This window comes from Diceros bicornis, chromosome 2, assembly GCF_020826845.1.
Source record: "Diceros bicornis minor isolate mBicDic1 chromosome 2, mDicBic1.mat.cur, whole genome shotgun sequence".
In the NCBI taxonomy this organism is placed as follows: Eukaryota; Metazoa; Chordata; class Mammalia; order Perissodactyla; family Rhinocerotidae; genus Diceros; species Diceros bicornis.
The window spans coordinates 35,689,113-35,711,500 of NC_080741.1; the positions used below are offsets into that span (position 1 = coordinate 35,689,113).

Genomic DNA, 22,388 nt, shown 5'->3' on the forward strand with positions numbered 1-22,388 from the left:
GCCTTAAATAATTCTCCCAATTTTAGAGAGAGCATATTGGTTTTAGTTTTACCAATGTGGAGCAGGTTTATTTCCAGTATAGCAGGTTACATTGGAATATACTTTTAAGTGAGAAGGGGTGGGAAATAGGAACCATATCTACAATCAAAATTTCTTCTTCTAAAAGAAACTCCTGTTTTCTCATTTAACTTTAAATAATATTAACTTTTTTAATACTAGGTATGCAAAAATACACATTCCGATTATTGCATCAGTGTCTGAGCATCAACCTACAACTTGGGTGTCTTTCTTCTTTGATCTACATATTCTTGTGTGTACCTTCCCAGCAGGCCTATGGTTCTGCATTAAAAACATCAACGATGAAAGAGTATTTGGTAAGTAATTTTTAATGAAACTTTGATTTGGAACGATTTATTTTCATTATTGACATTATCACTTTAAAGTTTTGTTTTTCTTTGCTTGACTCTATGCATATTCAAGATGTTTCCTCTTATTTTTCATAAATGCTTATCAAGAAAAACTCAATGAATTTGTTTTGTAAATACTCTATTAACGGTTTTAATTTAGAACTTGTATAGAAATTTTTCATTCAATTTATAATGGTTTTTGAGAAGTTAATGTTCTTAGTCTGTGGCTGAGAATTGGAAATTATAACCTTGTTCGCAGTATAGTCTTGACTTCATTTTTTAAGTTAGATCTGATTAAATAGGAAGAAGTTTGCATGAGCGTCCATCATCCAAATTTCAGTGCAAAGCATATTTTGTAATAGGAATTACCTTTAAGTAAACACCCTTTTCACTGGTAGATTTGTGTATATTTCCAACTAACAAGACTTAGAAATACAACCTGTTTTAAAGCCAAGTGTTTAGGATCTGACATTCAAAATATAAATGGACAAAATAAGCAAATACCAACGACTTATACATGATTCAATTATCACAAGAATTATGCTGTGGCTCTTTTACATGTGATAAAACCTGAAACTGCAAAAAGTTTTGTAACATGCACAGGGTCACACAAGGAAATAATTTGTAGTACCAGGACTTGAACTTGTACAAATATGGGACCTGGACTATGAGGGACACTCAAGGTACTATTCCAGAATAAAGTCAGGAAAGAAAAAATAGCACCTGCATGGGTTCAAACCAAAGGACTTATTCTTCTCTAGTTTATATAGATCACTGGACTCTGGATAAGGCCATGTTAATATTGCATCGTTCAGAAAGATTTAGCTTAAACATACAGTCCACCTCATGACTCAGCAATCCTAATTCTAGGTATATACCCAAGAGAAGTGAGTGCCTATGTCCATGTCCAACAAAGGATGTATTTAAGAATGCACATGGCCACTTCATCCATAATAGCTCCGAATTAGAAACATTCCAAAGGTTATCAGCAGTAGAATAGATAAATAAATGTTGATCTATTTGTACAATGGAATACAACACGGCAATTAATAAAAGAATAGCATGGGTAAATAAAAGAAGCCAGTACAAAAGAGAATATTTTGTATAATTTCATTTGTATAAAGTTCAAGAAAAAAGAAAACTAAGTTAATGCTTTAGAAGTCCAAGTAGTGATTAGCTTTTTTATAGGGGGGGAGCAGTTATTGACTGGGAAGAGGAGATATAAAAATGTTCTGTATTTTGATATGGGTAGTAAATACATAGATGTGTGCATATATAAAAATTCATTGAGCTATACACTTAAGAATATAATGTGTTTTGTGGTCAGGAAAAAAAATTTTCATTAGCTTCAAATGAGATAGGAGCTCAGATGACTCACTGACTTTGTAAAATCATATAGCCTTCACCCAGGAAAGGTAGAGCCTCTGCCTGTGGTTAGCATATCATCTGGAAGGCTTTGGCTGTTGGAAATTACTTTCAATTTTTTTTTAAAAAGTCTCTTGGCAGTAACGTCACAGTTTCCTCCTTTGGTTAATAAATTAATATTCTTCTCATCTCATTCTTACTTTAAAGCAGATTTTATGGCAGATATTGGCATTGGCTTTTCATAGACTTTGATTTTATAAATTTACTGTGCCTAATAATATAATTCACCAAATATGTTTTCATCCATCAGCTGTGGATTTTCTAATATGTGATACTATTAACAAATAATGAATTCTCATTCCTTATAATAACTGTAATTAAATTTCAATCATGATACATTTCTCTAAACTGTTGACATATAGTGTTTATTTAGTCAACACTAGTTATAATTTCTAAATATGACTATTAAATCGGTCAGTATTATCAATTTAAAACGTTTAGCTCTTTTTTGAGACTTTTGTCTATTTTTAGATTTGATTTATAATATGGTATTAAACATTTAGTTCAGTTTCCTGTGAACATTTTCTTTTCTGAAGTGTTATAAGAGAACTTGTCTTTGCAGTTGCTCTGTATGCAATCAGCGCTGTCTACTTTGCTGGAGTGATGGTGCGGCTGATGTTGACTTTGACTCCAGTCGTCTGTATGCTGTCTGCAATTGCCTTCTCAAATGTTTTTGAGCACTATTTGGGGGATGACATGAAAAGGGAAAACCCACCTGTGGAGGACAGCAGTGATGAGGATGACAAAAGAAACCCTGGAAATTTGTATGATAAGGTGGGAAATCTAAAGTAAGGCCTTTAAAAATTTTATGTGCTTTATTTTTCCACCACAGTAAGAACTATACATATTAAGAAATGTGTTGAAACAAGGATTTAGACAAACCGTGACGTTTCTAGTTGGTCTCTACTATTTGCCTCAAATTTGAATCCTGTTTGATATTTTAGCTCAGAGTAAAAAAATAGAATGTAATCAGAGAAGGAATTCTCAGTTCTTTTAGGTCAGGTTTTATGTACAACTCTCCCTCCATTTTTGAGAGAAAAAACCAGGTGCTCTACTAAATTACATAAAATTTAGCACTATAAGCCATTCTCAAACCATGTGCACAAGTGCTTATCCTTGAGGTCCATATTCAGTGTAAACTTTTTCAGTATTTGGTTGATTGAGTTGTAAAATAAAGGGAATAAAGTGCCTTTAAAAATAAAGCCTCCCATCCCAGGTGCAGACCTGTGCACCGCTTATCAAGCCCTCCTGTGGCAGGCGTCCCACGTATAAAGTAGAGGAAGATGGGCACGGATGTTAGCCCAGGGCCAATCTTCCTCAGCAAAAAAAAAATTTTAAATAAAAATAAAGCCTCCAGTTTGTTAGCACAAGGGGGCTGGCTGATATAATGTAATTCACTTTTAACCTCCCAGGCAACAGCAGGATGATATTTGGTGCAAGCATGGAAAAGACTTGTAAGAATTAGAGCACTTGTCTTGAATGATGTATTAAACTACATTTAACTGGGTTTTTAAATACCAATAAGCAATGAAACTTCCTAGTATAAGTATTGACTTTAAAATTCTTTCCTTACTGTGGGTCCAATATAATTCATACAGATTTGCGTTAATAAAGCACATATCTGCTTTTGTGTTTGTGGTTGTTATGTTTTATTTTGTGGTTTCTTAACTAGCCTTGCAATTAGAACTCTGTTCTCTCTTCCAGTTTTTGGTACGGTTTTTTGTTGTTGTTTTCAAAAATGTAATTAATTTTAACAGATCTATTGGTTTGGGAGTTTGGAAAGTGGAAGACTGATTCTGTTAATGTGGGTTTTTCCTATGCTTAAGTCCTACATGGTCTGAATTATAGCTGGACATTGCCATTTTCAGGATGAGGAATTCAGATTTTATAAGAAAAGGTTGCCAGAACAAGGCCATTTGGTTATCTCCTTTATATTTACATAAAACATAAGGACAGCTGGGTTTGAAAGCAGCTTCTTACTGGAGATATTTTGCTCTGTGACTAGCTCCTGGATTGGATATAGTCCCAGGAAGCCTTCTCATTCACATTTGACTTTAGAATCTACCTTAATAATTTTTAGAAAACATTGTATCAGCAACACAAGAATACACAAAGAATCAAATTGATAGATTAACATTCTCCCAACTTTTTCCCCTTGAGTGTCGTAATGAAGCAAGTCAGATGATGACTTTGTCTAACTAGTTTTTTATATCTTCAGGCAGGTAAAGTGAGGAAACATGTGACTGAACAGGAAAAAACCGAAGAGGGATTAGGTCCTAATATAAAAAGCATTGTCACCATGTTGATGCTGATGCTATTGATGATGTTTGCAGTCCACTGTACCTGGGTCACAAGCAATGCCTACTCCAGTCCAAGTGTGGTCTTGGCCTCTTACAATCATGATGGGTAAGAAAGTAACTTGGCTACAAGAGGATTTTATACCTACTCTTTTTTTTCTGTCTCAAAAGATAGAATTCAAAGATAGGTGTTTGTGAAGCTCTGCATATGAATCTACCATGTTTTTCTTACGACCTTTCCCCCGCCGAGCCCCTTTGGTTGAGGTGGGTAATAATCATTGTCTTTCATGCTCTTTTCCAGAATATCTTTGCATCATAACATATACATTAGTTTTTCTCAAAGTGTGGTCCTTGGACACAGGACATCATCGTTACCAGGAAACTTGTTAGAAATGCAAATTCTTGACACTCCACTTAGACCAACTGAATCAGAAACCTGGGGGTGGGGCCAGCAATCTGTGCTTTAATAAGCCCTGCAGGTGATTCTGATGGAGCTAAAATTTAAGAACAGCTGATTTATATATTGCCTCCCCACCCTCCCATCCCAGCTTCTTCTTTATTTGGGTGCTGGTTAGACTTACAAAATATCAAGCCCCACCCCAGAACTACTAAACCAGAATCTGCTTTTTTATAAGATATCCAGGTGATTTGTGTGCATATTAAAGTTTAAGAAGTGCTAGTCTAGCTTTTCATTGATCCCCCACCCCATCGTTGAGGCTTTTAACTACCATCCTTAAAATGTGAAATTATTCAATGGTTTAGCACCTCAAGATTTTGTTACCCTCTTCACATTTATAAGCTCTCATTTAAAAGAATATTGTGATTCTTTTCAGCACCAGGAATATCTTAGATGATTTTAGAGAAGCTTACTTTTGGCTAAGGCAAAATACAGATGAACATGCCCGAGTGATGTCTTGGTGGGATTATGGCTATCAGATAGCTGGAATGGCTAATAGAACTACTTTGGTGGATAACAACACCTGGAATAACAGCCACATAGCACTGGTAAGAATTTGATAAACAGAAGATCAAAAATTACAAGTCTTTTACTACTTAGGAATCAGGTTTCACTTGTGATTGATAGGAAAAATGTGGATGAAAGTACTCTTTGCTTGCTGAATTCTCAGAATACCTCTTTACATATTTATTCAATGAAGTGAGTTCAAGCTATGCTTATTTATTCTGTTTTTAAGAATGATATTTATTTATCATTCAGAATTGTAGGCTGATTTCTGGCAGATCTCATGGTTTTTATTTAGCTCACTGGAGAATTAAACAAAATCTGAAACTTTTAAAATACTGTGTTTGACTTGTATTTTCCATTTTATGAATTATGAGAATTATTCACAAATATGTAAAGCAAATACAGTGTATTTTATGGGCATGCAGATTATGTTCACCTTAACTATTAAATAACTTGTTTACATAAATTAAGGTAATCACCTTTCTGTTCTTTAAAGATTTAAATAGATAACGAGGGCCGGCCCTGTGGCTTAGCAGTTAAGTGCACACGCTCCGCTGCTGGCGGCCCGGGTTCGGATCCCGGGCGCGCACCGACGCACCCCTTCTCCGGCCATGCTGAGGCCGCGTCCCACATACAGCAACTAGAAGGATGTGCAGCTATGACATACAACTATCTACTGGGGCTTTGGGGGAAAAAATAAATAAAATTAAAAAAATAATAATAAATAAATAGATAACAAGTGTTAACCAAATGAATTCTGTTTGTATTAGTGTTGTAGGTAATATGTCTGGTAGACTGAGGAGAATATATTTGTGCTAGCTAGATCGCTGGTTATCCCTGGCCTGAGGTTTGAGAAATTCTGCTTCTTTTAAGCCTGCTGCTTTTATCTTAAGATGTTAATTTCATGAAACTCAATTATTAGCAAAATATTAGATGTATTCCGATTTTGACTTTTCTGCTATAATTGGTTGTAGTAAATGGGATGTGTGTAAATTTATTGAATTCATAGCAAATCATTTCTATGAAAAGAACTTCATGTTAAATCAAACTCTTGAGATGCATTCCATCTTAAGATAAAAATGTACATTCACTTTTGTTTTTAGCATCTTGTGGGACTAAATACACATATTCTTGTCTTTTTATTTTGTAGGTGGGAAAAGCTATGTCTTCAAATGAAACAGCAGCCTATAAAATCATGAGGAGTCTGGATGTAGATTATGTTTTGGTTATTTTTGGAGGAGTTATTGGCTATTCTGGTGATGACATCAACAAGTTTCTCTGGATGGTTAGGATAGCTGAAGGGGAACATCCAAAAGACATTCGGGTAAGAAACGAGATCATTCCAGGTGTGTGCAAGACAGCTCAGTGTCTAAGTAATTCTCTTATCTTGCTAATTGCATCATATTTGTTTTCATCATGCTATCTCCCAAATTAGTCCCTCACTCTGACTTTACTATTTATTAAAGATACTGTAAGCATTTTCTCAGTTTTAAAACTCTTACCTGATACTTATGTTCTCCCCTATGAAGCAATCCCTTGTCAAGACTCTTGCTTTTACTCCTTCGTAGCCTCTCACTTCAGCCCTTTCTTTCCATTTCCATTGCTTCCACCCTGGTACTGACCCTTATGATCGTAAACCTGAAATAGGACAGTAAACTTGAAATTGCTCTTTGCCTTAGTCTTGTTGCCTCTCCCAGTCTAACCTGACATTGATGGCACTTTACAGCTTAAAGAACTTCAGTAGATTAGGGAAAAGGGCCTTGAAACCAGACAGACATGAGTTAGAACTAAAACCCTGCTACTGTCAGTTTGGTGCTATGGGCAAGTCATTTTTGGCCGGTAAGAATGATATGCTTTGAGCACTAGGGCTTGTTCTAGGTTCTGGTGTTATAATGGTGATTAAGGCAGCCTCAGATTATCACTAATGGGGATGCCAGGAATAATTTATTTGTAGTGCTGTTCTGAGAATTTGTAGTAATGTAGATGAAGCCTCTGCCTAGTGGCTGGAACGAAATAACCTCTGTAACGAAGCGTTGGTATAAAATCCAAACTTCTTAGCTTGAAACACAAACCCCTTAATACTGTGCTTTCCTTTGCTGGCCTCTTGTCTCTCTTATTTACAACCTTTTATCACTCTGTCAATCTACTGTAGCCCGTGAAACTTGCCTTGTGGGTTCTTTCCTTGATTAATCTGACACATGTGTTTATACTCTAATCTTTCTTGGAACACCTTCCTTACCACAGATATGTCCCTTCTCCAGAAGCCCTTCTCTGGTACATCGATGTCTGTACTTGTCATCAAATCATATACGACCTGTTTTGTAGGTAGATTCTGTGGTCTATCTCCCACTCAGTTGTGAGCTCATCGAGGATGGGCACCCAGCATTGTGGCTTACATGATGATGGCACAAAAGATGAAAGATTCACTGCTGATCCAAAATAAAAGAACCTTTTGGGAAAATGTATGCATATGTGTTGCGTGATAGGGATGAAGTAGAGTAAGGCCCAGATTTTCTGTTCAAATGTAAATGCTGTGACATTTTCCCTTAACTGTGATTAATAAACATTATATTCCTTGTATTAAATTAATCTTAATTTAATTTTCCCAGTATGTGATTTTCATTTGTGGATTTGCTTTAGCAGTGTTAAAATTGTAACATGTAATAGATCCAGATAGGTGCTTTGAACATTTATATGTATAGAAATCCTAAATGTCTGTGCTTCTTCAAATCAGTGTTTTTAAACTTGGTGAATAGGTAATACATTCACATGGTTCAGGAAATAAAATATAAAGAAATATACAGTAAAAGTTTACCCCGTCCTCCTAAGAAAAGAAAAAGAAAAAAGTCCATGGAAATCATTATTTTCTTAAGATTCTTATTCAAGCAGATAACTAGTAGCAAAATATACATCCTTTTCTTGCACTTTTCACTTGACAGTGTATTTTGGAGATCTTTCCATATTAGAATATGGAAGCCTTCTTCATTCCTTTTTTTACAGCTGCACAGTGTGTTCCAGTGTGTGTGCAAAATGATTTATTTAACCTGTCCCTATTGATGGACATTTAGGTTGTTTCCAGTTTTAGTCTCAGTGCAATAAATAACTTTCTACACTTATTATTTTGCCCATGTACAAGTATCTCTGTAGGATAAATTCCTAGACAAGGAATTTCTATCTATAGTGCCAAATTGGCCCTTTTAGAGGTTAGTTTACAAATTTGATGAGATCTCAATAAAAATTACTGCAAAAGTTTTCTAAATACTCCCCTCTCAGACTAAAGAATTGATTTTAGAGTTCATATGGAAAAATAAAGAACAACTTTTAGGAAAACTCTGAAAAGGAGTAATGGGGGTAAGGATGCAGCAGTTGGAGAGAGCCAGCCTACCTGGTATTAAATGATGGTGTTGGTACTATTCTTTTTAAATAATTGAGGTTTTATAACATGGTTTAAAATCAGGTGGGATTAATTGTCCTCCCTCACTCCAACAAAAGACTATTCTTCTTTTTCTATCTTAGATACCCTTGTTTATTTTTTATAAATGATTTCAGATTCAACTTTTAAAAACGCCCATGATAGTTTTGTGGGTTTTTTTAGAGATCATGTTAAGTTTATAAATTAATCTTCTGATACCATATTTTTTTGAGATGTAACTAAATAGGGCTTTATGAAGATAACTGAAAGCTAGTTCTTATGGGGCGATGAAAAGGGGAACCTGTAGCTTTGAATGTGTTAAATTGAACTGACATAGAAACTTCTGGTTTCTTTCTTGTAGGAAAGTGACTATTTCACCCCACAAGGAGAATTCCGTGTAGACAAAGCAGGATCCCCCACTTTGTTGAATTGCCTTATGTATAAAATGTCATACTACAGATTTGGAGAAATGCAGGTTAGTTACATCAGTTTTTCTATAATCTATTCAAAAGAATATTTTAAAAGTAGTTTTGTTTGCCTCTAGAAAACAGGATAGTGATATTCTGGTTGCACTGTAAAGAAAAATGTGCTTATATAAAGATTCCCCCTCTCCCCCTCCCCCCATTAAATTTAGATTTCTGAAACTTATATGTGAAAAATTAGGAAAAAAATTTTAGGTGAAAGATTTCTTTCCAAAATATTAATTAACACTAGGCTCAGATCCAGCCTTTGCTTACCATCCCACCTTTGACCTCATGCTTTTGGAAGACATTATTCTCCAGAGGAGAGGTTTTCCCAGCTAGGGAACAGTGTGATCTTAAGTAGGTTACTTTGCTGCTTGGTGGGGAAAAGCCTGAAATTAAAGAGTTGAATTATGTAGTCACTTCACATATTCACTGTATCCCTGTTCTCCATTACTACAGATAGCTAGGACTATCTGGCCAGAGTTTCCTACAAAATTAGAATGATGTGGTACAGAAGCTTCAGTGTCCACAAGATGATTGAATGTGCAAAGAGGCATTCTGGCAAAAAGTACAGACAGTAGACTTACTATCATAGTACTTGGGTTTTAGATCTGCTCTGTCAAGTCATGTAACCCTTGGACAAGTCACATCCTCCCTAGTCTTGTTTTATTTTGTCTGTATATAGTGGGGGTTGGACTGATGACTTGATTTCTAAGGTTCTTTATAGCTCTTAGATTGTATGACCGTAATACCAAGTTATGCCTTCATACTAAGATTTCAGTGAAAACTGCCTGGTTCCATATTGCTTTCTGGTTACTAGAAGGCAAAGGAAAAATTGCTTGTTTAATTTTATACAAATACCAGGGATCAAGATAATGTTTCATCATTACTCGTTTGGAATTACTCTGCAGATGGCTTTAAAAAAATACACAATAATTTTTTACTACTAGATTTAGGTTTTTGTTTGTGTTTTGATTTTTTTTGAAGTCCACTGCCTGGTCTCTAAACTCATGCTAAGAAGCACTTAAACCATAATAATTAGCTACCTCAGAAAATGGGTCAAGGGTTAGTTTCTCTGTTCACTAATGATAACATGGAAGGATGTTTTTTTCCTGTCTTTTATAGGAGTTTTAAGCCATGCTTCTAGCATGCATTTATTTTGATGCCTTCCCTACTCAAGAATAATATATGTTTAACACATGAAGTATAACTTTTCTATTGTACAGATATGTAAGAACAAGTTATTCCCTCATTGGAGTAGATTTGGTTTTTATTTTTGTTTTGAAGTTGAATTCACTTCTTATGTTCTGTTTGTGTATTAACATAAACAGTCTGAGAATTTCTTAAGATCTTCTCCTCTCCCCTCATTTTTTCCTTTTATCTTGGTGGAGGATACAGGAACAGGATCCCCCCACTATCCAAAAGTAGAATGTTTCTGTGAAACCTTTTGTAAGCCAAAATGGGGTAAAGCAAAGACGCAATTACCATTAATTTATGTGGCAAAATTTTTTGATCATTCACAGCCTGTATAAAGTAGAAATAATGTATGTACAGTGTAGGTTTACTCACTAGAATTGGGAAGACAGCGAGCACGCTGGAAGGCTGAGAGGTAGTGGTGGTGATGGTGCATTATGCTGAGCTGTCAGAGGATGGGGTGGTGGGAGGTACAGGAGACTGGGGTGTAGGAGACAGAGGAAGAGGGTCATCTGTCAACACCTCATCCTTACCTGAATCCAGGCAGGTCACTAACTGCCTTGATGCTCACATCACACCTTCTGCTCTGTCTGCCTGCCTTGATGTCAAAGGTCCAGGTTAGTCATCTCTGTGATTGATGTGGAAGGTTTGAAATACGACAGTATGCTTGACTATTGAGCCTTATAACAGCTCGCTGCAAAAAAAAATGCTGAACCCCATTTTCACTTTTTGCTTTTTCATAAAAGTGAAACTCCTCTTCAGATTTCTTTGGGTTAGTGAAAACAGGTACTAATGTAGGTCTTTGGTAAAAGCGAAGTGGCATAAAGGGAACTTTTGGATAGCAGGGGAAACCTGTAATTTTAAAAATGAATAAAAACTTTTGGAATGAATGCTATAGAGTAAAAGATAAGGAAACAATGGAGGAGACTTCTCAACCACCAATCTCAAGAAACTGTTTGCCTGAGGAGATGGTATTTGGGCTGAGACCAAAGGACAGAAAGGAGCCACCCGTGCAAAAGAGCTGAATGAAGAACTTTCAGGCTGAGAGAATAGACAGTGCAAGGCCCTGAGGCAAAAAAGAAGTCCTTCTGTGTGTTTTCTCTATATACTTATAAAAAGGGCTTTGATGGATTTCAATTTGCTGTTTTGGTTTTTTTATGCCTGCAGGCTGCTCATCCATTCTAAGGGTTCACTGAAATTCTAATTCTGATGTATTTAGTTTCTCTCTTCCTGATTTCTTCCTATCTAGTTAACAGTATATAAGAACTGTTATGATATATTACTCTGATTCTGTTTTCCTAGTTTAAAGAGAGAGTTTTACTTTGATGATAACGTTTACTACCTTCTGATACTGAATGTTTTCCAATACAGCTAACATCTAATACTAATGTCGCTTTTGCAGCTGGATTTTCGTACACCCCCAGGTTTTGATCGAACGCGTAATGCTGAGATTGGAAACAAGGATATTAAATTCAAGCATTTGGAGGAGGCCTTCACATCAGAACACTGGCTTGTAAGGATATATAAAGTGAAAGCACCTGATAATAGAGAGATACTAGACCACAAACCTCGAGTCACCAACATTTTCCCAAAACAGAAGTATTTGTCAAAAAAGGTGGGTGCCAAGTGAAATTATGTCTATAAAAGGGTAACTCAAGTTTGGTTGGTTTGTCTGAAAAATAATTACTGAAATTTGCTAATAAATTTCCATTTACCAGATCTATAAAGACAATGGCTTTTATACAAAGTAAATATCAAGCTGTCCTGCTAGGGGCATTCCTTTCAAACTGAGCACTCAGCTCTCCCAAGCGGCAGCTTTTTCTGGATAGCATAGTGGTTATTAGTGAACCAAGTTGAGATTTTCCAGGGGCATTCTAGCTTTAGTTTGTGCCATTCCTATTAGTAAGACTTATTTGTAAAGTAAGATGTGACTGTGGCCATCACTTTCTGAACCTTTGTGAAAAGTAAAAATGCCAAATACTCAAGTAATGCCATTGTGATTGATTCCTCATCTTTTGGTCAAAGCAAATTTATACTGCATTTTCATGTTCCATTCTTAGTATGATGTTACTATATTATTCATTGAATGAAGAATAAGCTTGAGTTGGTTGAGTCCTGAATCAAAAAAAAATCATTTATCTTAAGTATTTTTAAATATAATTACCATAACAGAGCCTGTAGGCAGGAATTATGATGATGAGACTATTGCAGTCATTTTGAAATAAATATTTAATAAGATATGAAGTATTTTATTGGAAGTCGTTATTGCTCACTTAAGCCAAATAGATCTAATCTTTGCTATAAAAGATTACTAAAAATGAATATTTATATAGGTTGCCCTCTGTGGGAGATGAGAAATAATGAGCAGTCAGGTGAAATATTAAGGTTGTATTATAAGGTACTACCCTTAAAATACTAATTATTATTAGACCGATTTCAGTCTTAAGTCTTGAAAGATGCTTGTTTACATTGCTCAGATCAGTTATTTTAAATCATTGAAGCAATTGTCTTATCTATTTGCATTACTTCAAATATGCTTCAGATATATTCAGAATACAGATTATTTCAATTTATATAAAAGTGCTGAATATTAGCTGTATAAAATGTAAATAGAAAATTTTTAAATGAATACTTTATGTGCCAGATATAAAATTGCCACATCTAGACTAATGTATTGAAATATGTCACATAGAGCTGACACTCACTGTGTTAGTCATATCAAATTCACTTACCAGTCTTTACATCAAATGGAAATCAGGGGCCAGCCCGTGGCTTAGTGGTTAAGTGCTCGCGCTCCACTACTGGCGGCCTAGGTTCGGATCCCGGGCGCTCACTGATGCACCGCTTCTCTGGCCATGCTGAGGCCACGTCCCACATACAGCAACTAGAAGGATGTGCAACTATGACATACAACTATCTACTGGGGCTTTGGGGAAAAAAATGGAGGAGGATTGGCAATAGATGTTAGCTCAGAGCCTGTCTTCCTCAGCAAAAAGAGGAGGATTAGCATGGATGTCAGCTCAGGGCTGATCTTCCTCACAAAAAAATAAATTAATTAATTAATTAAAAAATGACAAATCAAATTTCTCAAGGCATATAGTGGGAGAAACTGGTGAGTCACATCAGTGCAGAAGTCAAAGCAAACACTGCCAGTCTCAAGGCAGTTACTCCTAAGACATCTAAGCCCAGTTAAGGTCTACCTTTTCTGAAAAACAAGGCCATTGAACTTAGTAACTGATGATAGTGAATTTTCTTACTGACCTCTTTTGCCTTCCCATCATTTCCCTAAAATAAATAAGTGAATGGATAAATAAAATTAGTCTATTTTGAATGCCCCAAACATATATTCTAGTAGCCAACAATATGGATTTTGAGTTTCTGGTTTCCATGGCTTTATGATCTCTGTTCTGTACTGGCACTAGAGGAATGTTTTTTGTTTGCTTTCCTCTCCCCACCCTGGTTTTTACTTTAGGAGGTGAGGGGGGATGGTATGAGTACAGCAGTCATTCTGGGAGTTTTCCCTGCCAGTGCAAAGCAGACATGGCTGAGGCCCTAGGAATTGTAGTCCAGAGCTGCAGAAATGACTTTTTGGCATGGCTCACTGCCCATAGGGAAAAACACCCTTAGGACTAGTTACATACTTGCATAAACCTGGGGCATTGTACAAGATATCGTAGAAAAGCTTTCATGTTAAAAATCTATTGATAATGATGATAAAGATACTAACTCCTTGATCTGGTTTGAATTTTTAAAAATTGTGTCCTCTGAAATATTTTACTTTTTGCCATAATAAAATAAGTTAACAATAAGGTACCATATATATGATGGACAAGTTAGCAGTAGCTAATTTTTGTAACCTTACGAAGGATTGCATTTTGCCTTGTATCCCTGTCCCTGTTAGAAAAAATTATAAATTGCTTTAAACTGATCATCATAAATAAATGTACACTATATGTCATTTATCCTAAGATTCTGAAACCTCCTCCAAGAGTTGTATTTAAATGTGAAAATTGACTTCAGTGGTCAATCTTTTGAGGCTTCAGCCTCTGCTAACCCAGTGCTTTGATGGTGCATTAAATTACTTGTTTCCAAAAAATATTTGCTTTCTTCAGTATCTATGCATGTGTCGGATTGTCATACAAAATGTGTCTGTCAGATTGGCAGACACATTGTGCCTATAGGATTTATGTTGTAGGATTCTAACTTAGCAAACATTTTTGCAGTAATTTCTACCACTGCATTGTAGTAATCTGTTTCTTATACCAGAAATACGTCTGTTGAAAGTATTTTAGTGGGATCCTAAAGTGTTAAGAAAAATGTGTTATTTTTAAAAGATCTATGAAACTCAAGGAATGTTGGGTATTTTTCTTGATGTTTGGTTTTTGTTTTGTTTTTCATTTTTTAGAGGTGCTTATTTTCATACCTAAATTGGAGAATGTGCCAAGTAATTTTATTTCTCTTTCATATGTGTAGATAGGTACGATCATCCTCATTTTACAGATAAGAAAACTGGGGCTCCAAAAGTTACTAAGTTAATTTGTTATTTCTGACATATAGCTAATTCTGGGAGGCTAAACCAGGAGCAGCATTAATACTTTCTGATTTCTTAGTCCAGTGTTATAGTCTGTCATGCCTGGACACGTGAGTAATTATTACAGCTAAGCATTTAGTGGTTGAGAGGGGAGGTGGGTTCATTCACCTAATGGTGAGGAATATATGATATGCATTTGAGGAATGCCTTGGCAGTTCTTTTGTCTTAAAGCTAGTTTATCTTGGATCTCTCAGCGTACTTGGCATGGAAGAGTTAATGGTGCTCATTGACTGTTCAAAGAGTCCAGCCATAGGAAGAGCTAAGGGCTTATTAAGACGGGCTTTATCACAATGCAGTAAACTATGAGTGTATATATTTTTTTAATCTGTAGGAAACCACTAACACCATGTGTTCTGTTTTCTTTTTAGACCACGAAAAGGAAGCGTGGCTACATTAAAAATAAGCTAGTTTTTAAGAAAGGCAAGAAAATATCTAAGAAGACTGTTTAAATACACTGTTCTGGTTCCTAACTTGAAGCAGTTGTCCTTGTGAGAACCGGTCTTTGCCTTTAGCTCATGTCATGTTTCACAGCAACAGAGGGTACAGAACCATCACTGGTCCAGGTTAATGTACAAAATTTTCTGGCAATGCCTGATTTAAAAAATAAAATTGGCTTATTGAGAACAGCTGTTTTCAATTTGTAATGTGAAGCAGGACAGAGCACTGCTGTAAATGTCTAACAGCAGATTTTTTTTATTGGTACATAATATCCTTCAAATCTGAGAATTTGGACTAATTGCACCAAAGAACCCTCTAATTTGGTCCCTGGCACATGCATACTTGTCAATGTTTTTATTCTTTTACAAGACCTGCATTTTATTTGAGCTACCCAAATAGCAATATGTAAAATACAAATGACAAATGTGATGCGAGCTTCTTGAACCAGTAAACTAGTACAGGTCTGAGAAAGAGGTATTAGAAAAGTAATTATAATTCCTTGAACTGTATTTATTTTCATGTTTCTCCAATGCAAAGAATGTTTCATCAAATGTCCATTTTCTATTGCTTACTGTTTGCTCTGTCTAAGAAGAAGCTGCTGTTTCAGTGATAGACCTCTGAGTGACTAACTGAGTAACTCAGACCTCTGAGTAGTTATGTTGACACATTATTGCTGCTGTCAGCAGTTGTTTTCACCAGGTACTTACAGAGCAGATCTCATTCGTTGTTCATTCAAGGGCTAAATTTATATCCTTTGGAAATCGTGGCAACTGCACAGAATGTTGCTTACCAGAATGAAGTTTGGTATCTTAGTACTGAGGTTAGCACTATGTTTACATGCAAAAGATTAAGGAAAAAACCCTTACAGTGGACAGGTATCCAAAATTCATTTTCTGTGACTCTTCAAAATGACAAAGGATTTGTAAACTTCGCCTGGATTTCTCTCATTTTAACAGTTTCATCCATCACAATGATTTTTGTCCTCTGCTCCATATTTTATTAATCCTTTAAGCATTTGATGAAACACTCTTTAATGCTATATGCATTTTCTTACTTTTATTAAAAATGTGACAGTTGTCAAAAGATGCACTAAAGTATAAATGGAGATTGAACATGTTCACTTTCCAGCTTATAGGCAACTTTATATAGACTTGAAAATTTTCTCCAGTTGTTTAGTAAAAGTGAAAGAGAAAAGAGGTTTTCCTGCCACAGGATATAACTTTTTTTTTATATAAACAAGCATAACTTAGACCACTGCTTTTGGTGGAAATGTGCAGAATAGTATGTACCTTTTATGAAGAAAAGTGTAATTTACAATATTCAATGAGAATGTTACTGCTGATTTTCTTTTCCAAAGTGTAAAATATTCTTTGATTTATAAAATTCATTTTTGACCCAGATGATGGTTCTTTTACAGACCAATAAAATGGCTGAACATTTTCACAAATAAAGTGTAACTAAATCTGGATTTCTGATACCTTATCATTTGGGGGATTTTATTTTACTTTGTTGCTTTAAAATTCAATGCAGAGAAGTTGTTGACTGTAGGGGGAAATAAAGTTAATTCAAATTTTGTGTTAAGTGTTGTCTTTAACAAATATTTTATTTTTGAAAGGAGTTACAGAGTACTGAACACATATTTCCTTCTCTGTTCACTTTTACAAAGGTTTTAGAGTATGTGTAAAAAAGAAGTGCTAGGGGCCGTCCCGGTGGCACAGCAGTTACGTGCGCGTGCTCCGCTTCGGCGGCCCAGAGCTCGCTGGTTCGGATCCTGGGCGTGCACCGACGCACAGCTTGTCAAGCCATGATGTGGCAGCGTCCCATATAAAGTAGAGGCGGATGGGCACAGATGTTAGCCCAGGGCCAATCTTCCTCAGCAAAAAGGAGGAGGATTTGCATTGGATGTTAGCTCACGGCTGATCTTCCTTACAAAAATAAATAAAAATTTTAAAAAAAAAAGTGCTAGATTAGTTCAGCTTAGACCTACTATTTTATTTTGCCTTGTCTCTACCCAGAGTGAAATCTCATTTTTACTTTTTGTGGGTGAGTGAGGGGGGAGACACCTAGCCAAATAGGAATTTTATCTCCGTTTAAATGAGGATAGTACTCTAACAAAAGCCCTGCTCCATAAAGTTCTGGTATTTAATCAGTCAAGTCTTCATTGTAGAATTTTCTCATTAAGAGCAGAGATGATCCCTCACCTTTCTCAGTTTTAGGGAATAACCGTTTGGTTCAGTGGATTGCCTTAGTAAAACACCATATTGTAACCACATTTGTGATTTTATTGTAGCAAAAAAAAAGTGAAATTATAGTAGTTTAAATACATTGGAATATAGGCTAATTGGCTCAGAATAATCTTTAGATCTTTAAATTCATCTCATGTGTGATCACTAACACTGTACATCACGGAAGGAGGTATTAAAGGTCATGACCTTGAGGTTTTAGACTATAAAACAGCTTTTGTTTTTTGTTCCACATCTTAGAATTGAACAAAGCTGAGTGCTTTGTAGTATATAAATAAGGCAATGAGGCAGCAAGTCAAAGATAAAATTCAGTTTTCAGACTTAAATCGTTAGCTACTTGAGTTTGTATTTGTAGCATTTTAACTTCATTTGAGTCCCTAAGCCATGAACAAGAGGCCAGACATCTAGATAGTATAAAAGCATCCTATAGAGTATTAGTGTTTCCATAGCTAATCAGCTATAAGATTATGAAATCTGGAGCTACTGCACCTTTTTTGTAAAATTGTGGTAAAATATATATTTACCATCTTAACCATTTTTAAATGTACAGTTTAGTTGTGTTGAATAGATTCACATTATTATGCAACCAGTCTCCAGAATTCTTTTCATCTTGCTGGAACTGCTGCTGCTCGATGTGGGTTTTGTCAGACATCTGTCTTGCTACCCATAATCCTCCATTGAGGTAGGTGGAGTAATGGATAAACGTAGAGCTCAACAGCAGTCTGCAGCTGAGACGGTAGGAAACTGAGACAGCAACCAGTAAAGAAATATCGTGATGTCTAAATTTTCTTTTAAAGTAAACCTTTTTTTATTGTGAAATGTAACACAAGAACACAAAAATGTATGCTTGGTGAATTACCACAAGAAAACAAGCAACTTTGTAACCACAGCCCAGGTCAAGAGAACAGAACACTGCCAGTACTCCAGAAGCTTCCTCATGCCCCCTCCCAGTCCCTGGCCTGTCCCACTTCCCCCTTCAGAAGGGAATCACTCTCCTAGCTTTTATGGTAATTACCTTGATTTCTGGTTTTAACACTTAAGTATTTCTCTCTAAACATAATGTTTAATTGCACCTATTCTTTGAACAATATAAATGGAATCAAAGTATGTATTTTTTTGTATCTAGCTTCTTTTGCTCAGTTTCTCTGAAATTCATCCAGAATGTTGCATGCAGCTGTAAGTTTATTTTTGTATTACACATAGTACTCCCTTATATGTGTGTGTGTTTCTTTCACACACACACACACACACACACACACACACACACTCCCATTCCCATTCTATTGTTGATGGATATTTGCCTTGTTTCCAGTTTGAGGATATTACAAATAATGCTATAAGAATATTCTTTTACATCTCTTGGAGCTTATATGCATACATTTTTGTGAGTATTTACTTAGTAAAGTAGAATTTCTGGGTGGGATATGAAGGTTCTTGTTAATCCCACATCCTAATCAGCCCTTGTCACTCTTTAATTGTGCCTTTCTGGTGGGTGAGTAATGATTTCTCCTTGTGTTTTCTTTGCCTTTTCCAGATTGTTAATGAGGTTAATCATTTGGTAATCCCCTTTTTAATAAGGTTTTGGTTCCAGTCTGTTTTTCTTTTTTTATTATGTTAGTAGGAGTTCTTTATATATCCTGTATATAAGCCCCTCATCATTTGTGTTACAGACTGCCTAAGAATTCATTATTTTAATGCAGTCTTTTCAATCTTCTGTGTGCCTATAGCTTTCTATGCTCTGTTTAAAAAATCTTTTCCTGGGGGCCGGCCCCGTGGTGTGGTGGTTGACTGCGCACGCTCTGCTGCTGGCAGCCCAGGTTCGGATCCCAGGCGCTCACCAACGCACTGCTTGTCAGGCCATGCTGTGGCGGCGTCCCACATAAAGTGGAGGAAGGTGGGCATGGATGTTAGCTCAGGGCCAGTCTTCCTCAGCAAAAAGAGGAGGGTTGGCATGGATGTTAGCTCAGGGCTGATCTTCCTCACCAAAAAAAAAAAAAAAAAAAAATCTTTTCCTAACCTGAGGTGTGACAATAGTCTCATATTCTTTCTCAGAAAATTTGTTGTCTTTTATACTTAGCTTTGCAGTCTGCCTGGAATTCATTTGTTGAGTATGTTGTGAATCGTTTTTTGTTTCAGGTTCATTTTGTTTTTTTGCATATGTATACCTAATTGTGCACCATTTATTTGAAAGACCATCTTTTTCCTACAGCTCTGCAGTACTCCTTTTGCAGTAAATCAAGTGTCCATATGAGTGTATTTCCAGATTCTGTTATATTCCAGAGAGTTCTTACCTTTATATGTTGACTAAATATAACTTTAAGATAATATTCTAAGATATGGTAAAGCACGTCCCTCTCCCGTTCTCACCTTGTTCTTTAAATTTGTCTTGGCTGTTTATGGCCCTTTGCTTTTTTATATAAATTTTAGAACCAGGTTGCTAAGTAACACCAAAAAAAAAAAGAAAAACTTTGTCAGGCTTTTGATTGGGCATTTAAACTATAGACTAATATAGGGAAAATTAACCTTTAAATATTGTCTTTTTATCTATGAACATGGCATATCCTTCAATTTATATAGGTCTAAATCATCTTTAATTTCTGTTTTATAGTTTTTAAATAGATCTTCTACATGTAAGTTTTATTACAAGGTATGTGTTATTTTTTGAAAAATACTGTCTTATAAAATTTTATTTTCTGATAGTATATAGTAAAGTTTGGTTTTGTATGTTGAAATTGTACTCAACTGTTAAACTCATTCTAACAATTTATTCAGATTATTTTTTATTATAAACCTATGCCATCATAATTGGAGACTAATGACAGTTTTATTTTTCCCTTTCCAACGGTTATTTAATTTTCTTGCTTTTGTTGCACTGGTTAGAACATTCATTATAGTACTGTATAGAAAAGGTAACATCCTTGTCTTGTTCCCTATCTCACATGGGAAGTTTCTGATATTTCTCCTTTATATTTACTGTAGATTTTCTCTAGATATCTTTGATCAGATTGAGAATGTGTTTTTCCCAGTTTGCTATGCGTTTTTATGATGAATGAGTTTTGTTTTATCAAGTGGTTTTTTCTTCCTTTATTGAGATCATTCTGCTTTTTCTCCTTTATTCTGCTAATATAGTGAATTACGGAGACTTTTTGTTCACAGTATTAAACTAAATTTGCATTCCTGGAATAATGATCAATGTTTGATAGAATTTGGAGAAACCATTTGGGCCTAGATTTTTCTTTGTACACAGGCTTTTAATTACAGATTCAATTATTTTACAGACACAGGATCATTTGGGTTTTTTATTCCTTATTCCTTATGTCAGTTTGGTAAGTTGTGTTTTTCAAGGAATTTGTCAATTTCATCTAAATTTTCAAATAGATTATGTAAAATTGTTGCTAATGTCACTTAATGATTATTTTAATGTCTGCAGATTATATAGTGATGTCCTCTTCATTCCTGAGATTGGTTTTCTGTTTTCTTCTTGCGTCCGCATCTCTGTCTCTTTGTTTCTTCTCTCTCCCTCATTACCTTGCGCTCCTCATTTTCCTTTGCAGTTTTTATAAATTTTGTTAGCCTTTTTTCTTTCAAAGACCAGTTTATGGCTTGGTTGATATTTTCCACAATATTTTTTTATTTCACTAATTTGTGTTAATCTCCTTCTATTTCCTTGGAGGAGAGGTGTTCTTTTTAACAGTGTGTTGATTTCTTCTTTTCCTAATATATGAATTTAAAGTTATAAATTTACTCCAAGCATAGTTTAAGTTCCATTCTCAGAAGTTTTGATGTGAACTGTCATTCAGTTTAATGCATAGTTTAATTTCCATTGTATTTTCTTTGAACTGTAGGTTATTTAGATGTGTATTTCTTGATTTTCAAATATAGTGGTTTTCTAGTTATCCTCTTATCCATTTCTACCTTAATTGCATTATAGTTGGATACTCTATGATTTTAATTCTTGGAAAATGGTTGAAATTTGCTCTATGGTCCAACATATATATAGCATATCTTCCTGAAGCTTGTTGTGTTATTTGCCAAGAAGGATGTATTGAAATCGTATACTAGCATAGATTTGCCTATTCCTGTTTGAACTATCAATTTCCTCTTTATATGTTTTGAATCCATATTTTTATGTCTGTATACATTTGGAACTTTTCATTGCTAAATTGATCTTTTGATTTTTGGAAATATCACACTATTTTCAGTAATGCTTTTTGTTAAAGCCTATTTTGTCTGATTAATAATAGTGTTATATCTGCTTTCTTAAGATATTTGCCTGATGTATCTTTTTCATCCTTCTTATGAATCCTACTTTGGATTTGTTGAGCTTTTAATTTTGTAGCTTGTCGGTTTTCATCAGTTTTTTTTAAAACCCTCAGTTATCTCTTTAAATATTGCTTCTGCCCCATATTCTCTGCTATCCTTCTGAGACTCCGATTAAACATTATTAGACCTTCTTTATTGGCTGTCTCTACTTTTGCCTCTCCATTCTGTGTCTTTTCTCCTGACTCATTTCTGTCATCAGTTATGGCTACTCTCCATTGAGTTCATTTTGCTTATTCTATTTTCCAATTCTAGAATTTCTCTCCCCTTCCCAATCTATATTTCTTTTTATGGCTTACAGCTGACCTACTGACATGTTCAATCTTCTTTTATTTAACATAGCATAGTTATTTTAAACTTTCTGATAAATCCACTATCTAGAGCTCTTGTGGGTGTTTGTATTGTGTGTGTGTATGTTTCTCCTGCTGGTTGTTCATATGATCTTATCTCCTAATATGCAGGGGGTTTTTTGTATTCTAGACATATTTAAGAAACTGTAAGTTTAGGCCTAGGATGATAGTTTCCTTTATAAAGGATTTTGTTTCTGCTAAGTACCTAGGGAATCTAGCAGACCAGAATTTCCTTAATCCTGTTTAAGGGATGATATATGCTGTACAAAGCTAGTCCACCATC

The 22,388-nt window shown here is 35.3% G+C and overlaps 1 protein-coding gene across 2 annotated transcripts in view; it reads left to right on the forward strand.

The window, feature by feature from the left end:
- STT3B (STT3 oligosaccharyltransferase complex catalytic subunit B) overlaps positions 1 to 16,773 on the forward strand; it is a 114,689-nt gene extending 97,916 nt beyond the window's left edge. The window contains exons 9-16 of one of the 2 annotated variants that reach the window (XM_058554324.1): positions 220 to 374; positions 2,395 to 2,606; positions 4,051 to 4,238; positions 4,963 to 5,134; positions 6,244 to 6,417; positions 8,867 to 8,980; positions 11,566 to 11,778; positions 15,123 to 16,773. In XM_058554324.1, the coding sequence (XP_058410307.1) occupies positions 220 to 374; positions 2,395 to 2,606; positions 4,051 to 4,238; positions 4,963 to 5,134; positions 6,244 to 6,417; positions 8,867 to 8,980; positions 11,566 to 11,778; positions 15,123 to 15,203 (1,309 nt within the window). In that variant the 3' untranslated portion in view covers positions 15,204 to 16,773. The remainder of the gene's footprint in view (positions 1 to 219; positions 375 to 2,394; positions 2,607 to 4,050; positions 4,239 to 4,962; positions 5,135 to 6,243; positions 6,418 to 8,866; positions 8,981 to 11,565; positions 11,779 to 15,122) is intronic. The other variant, XM_058554333.1, reaches the window with a different exon arrangement.
- Positions 16,774 to 22,388: the final 5,615 nt, after the last annotated feature.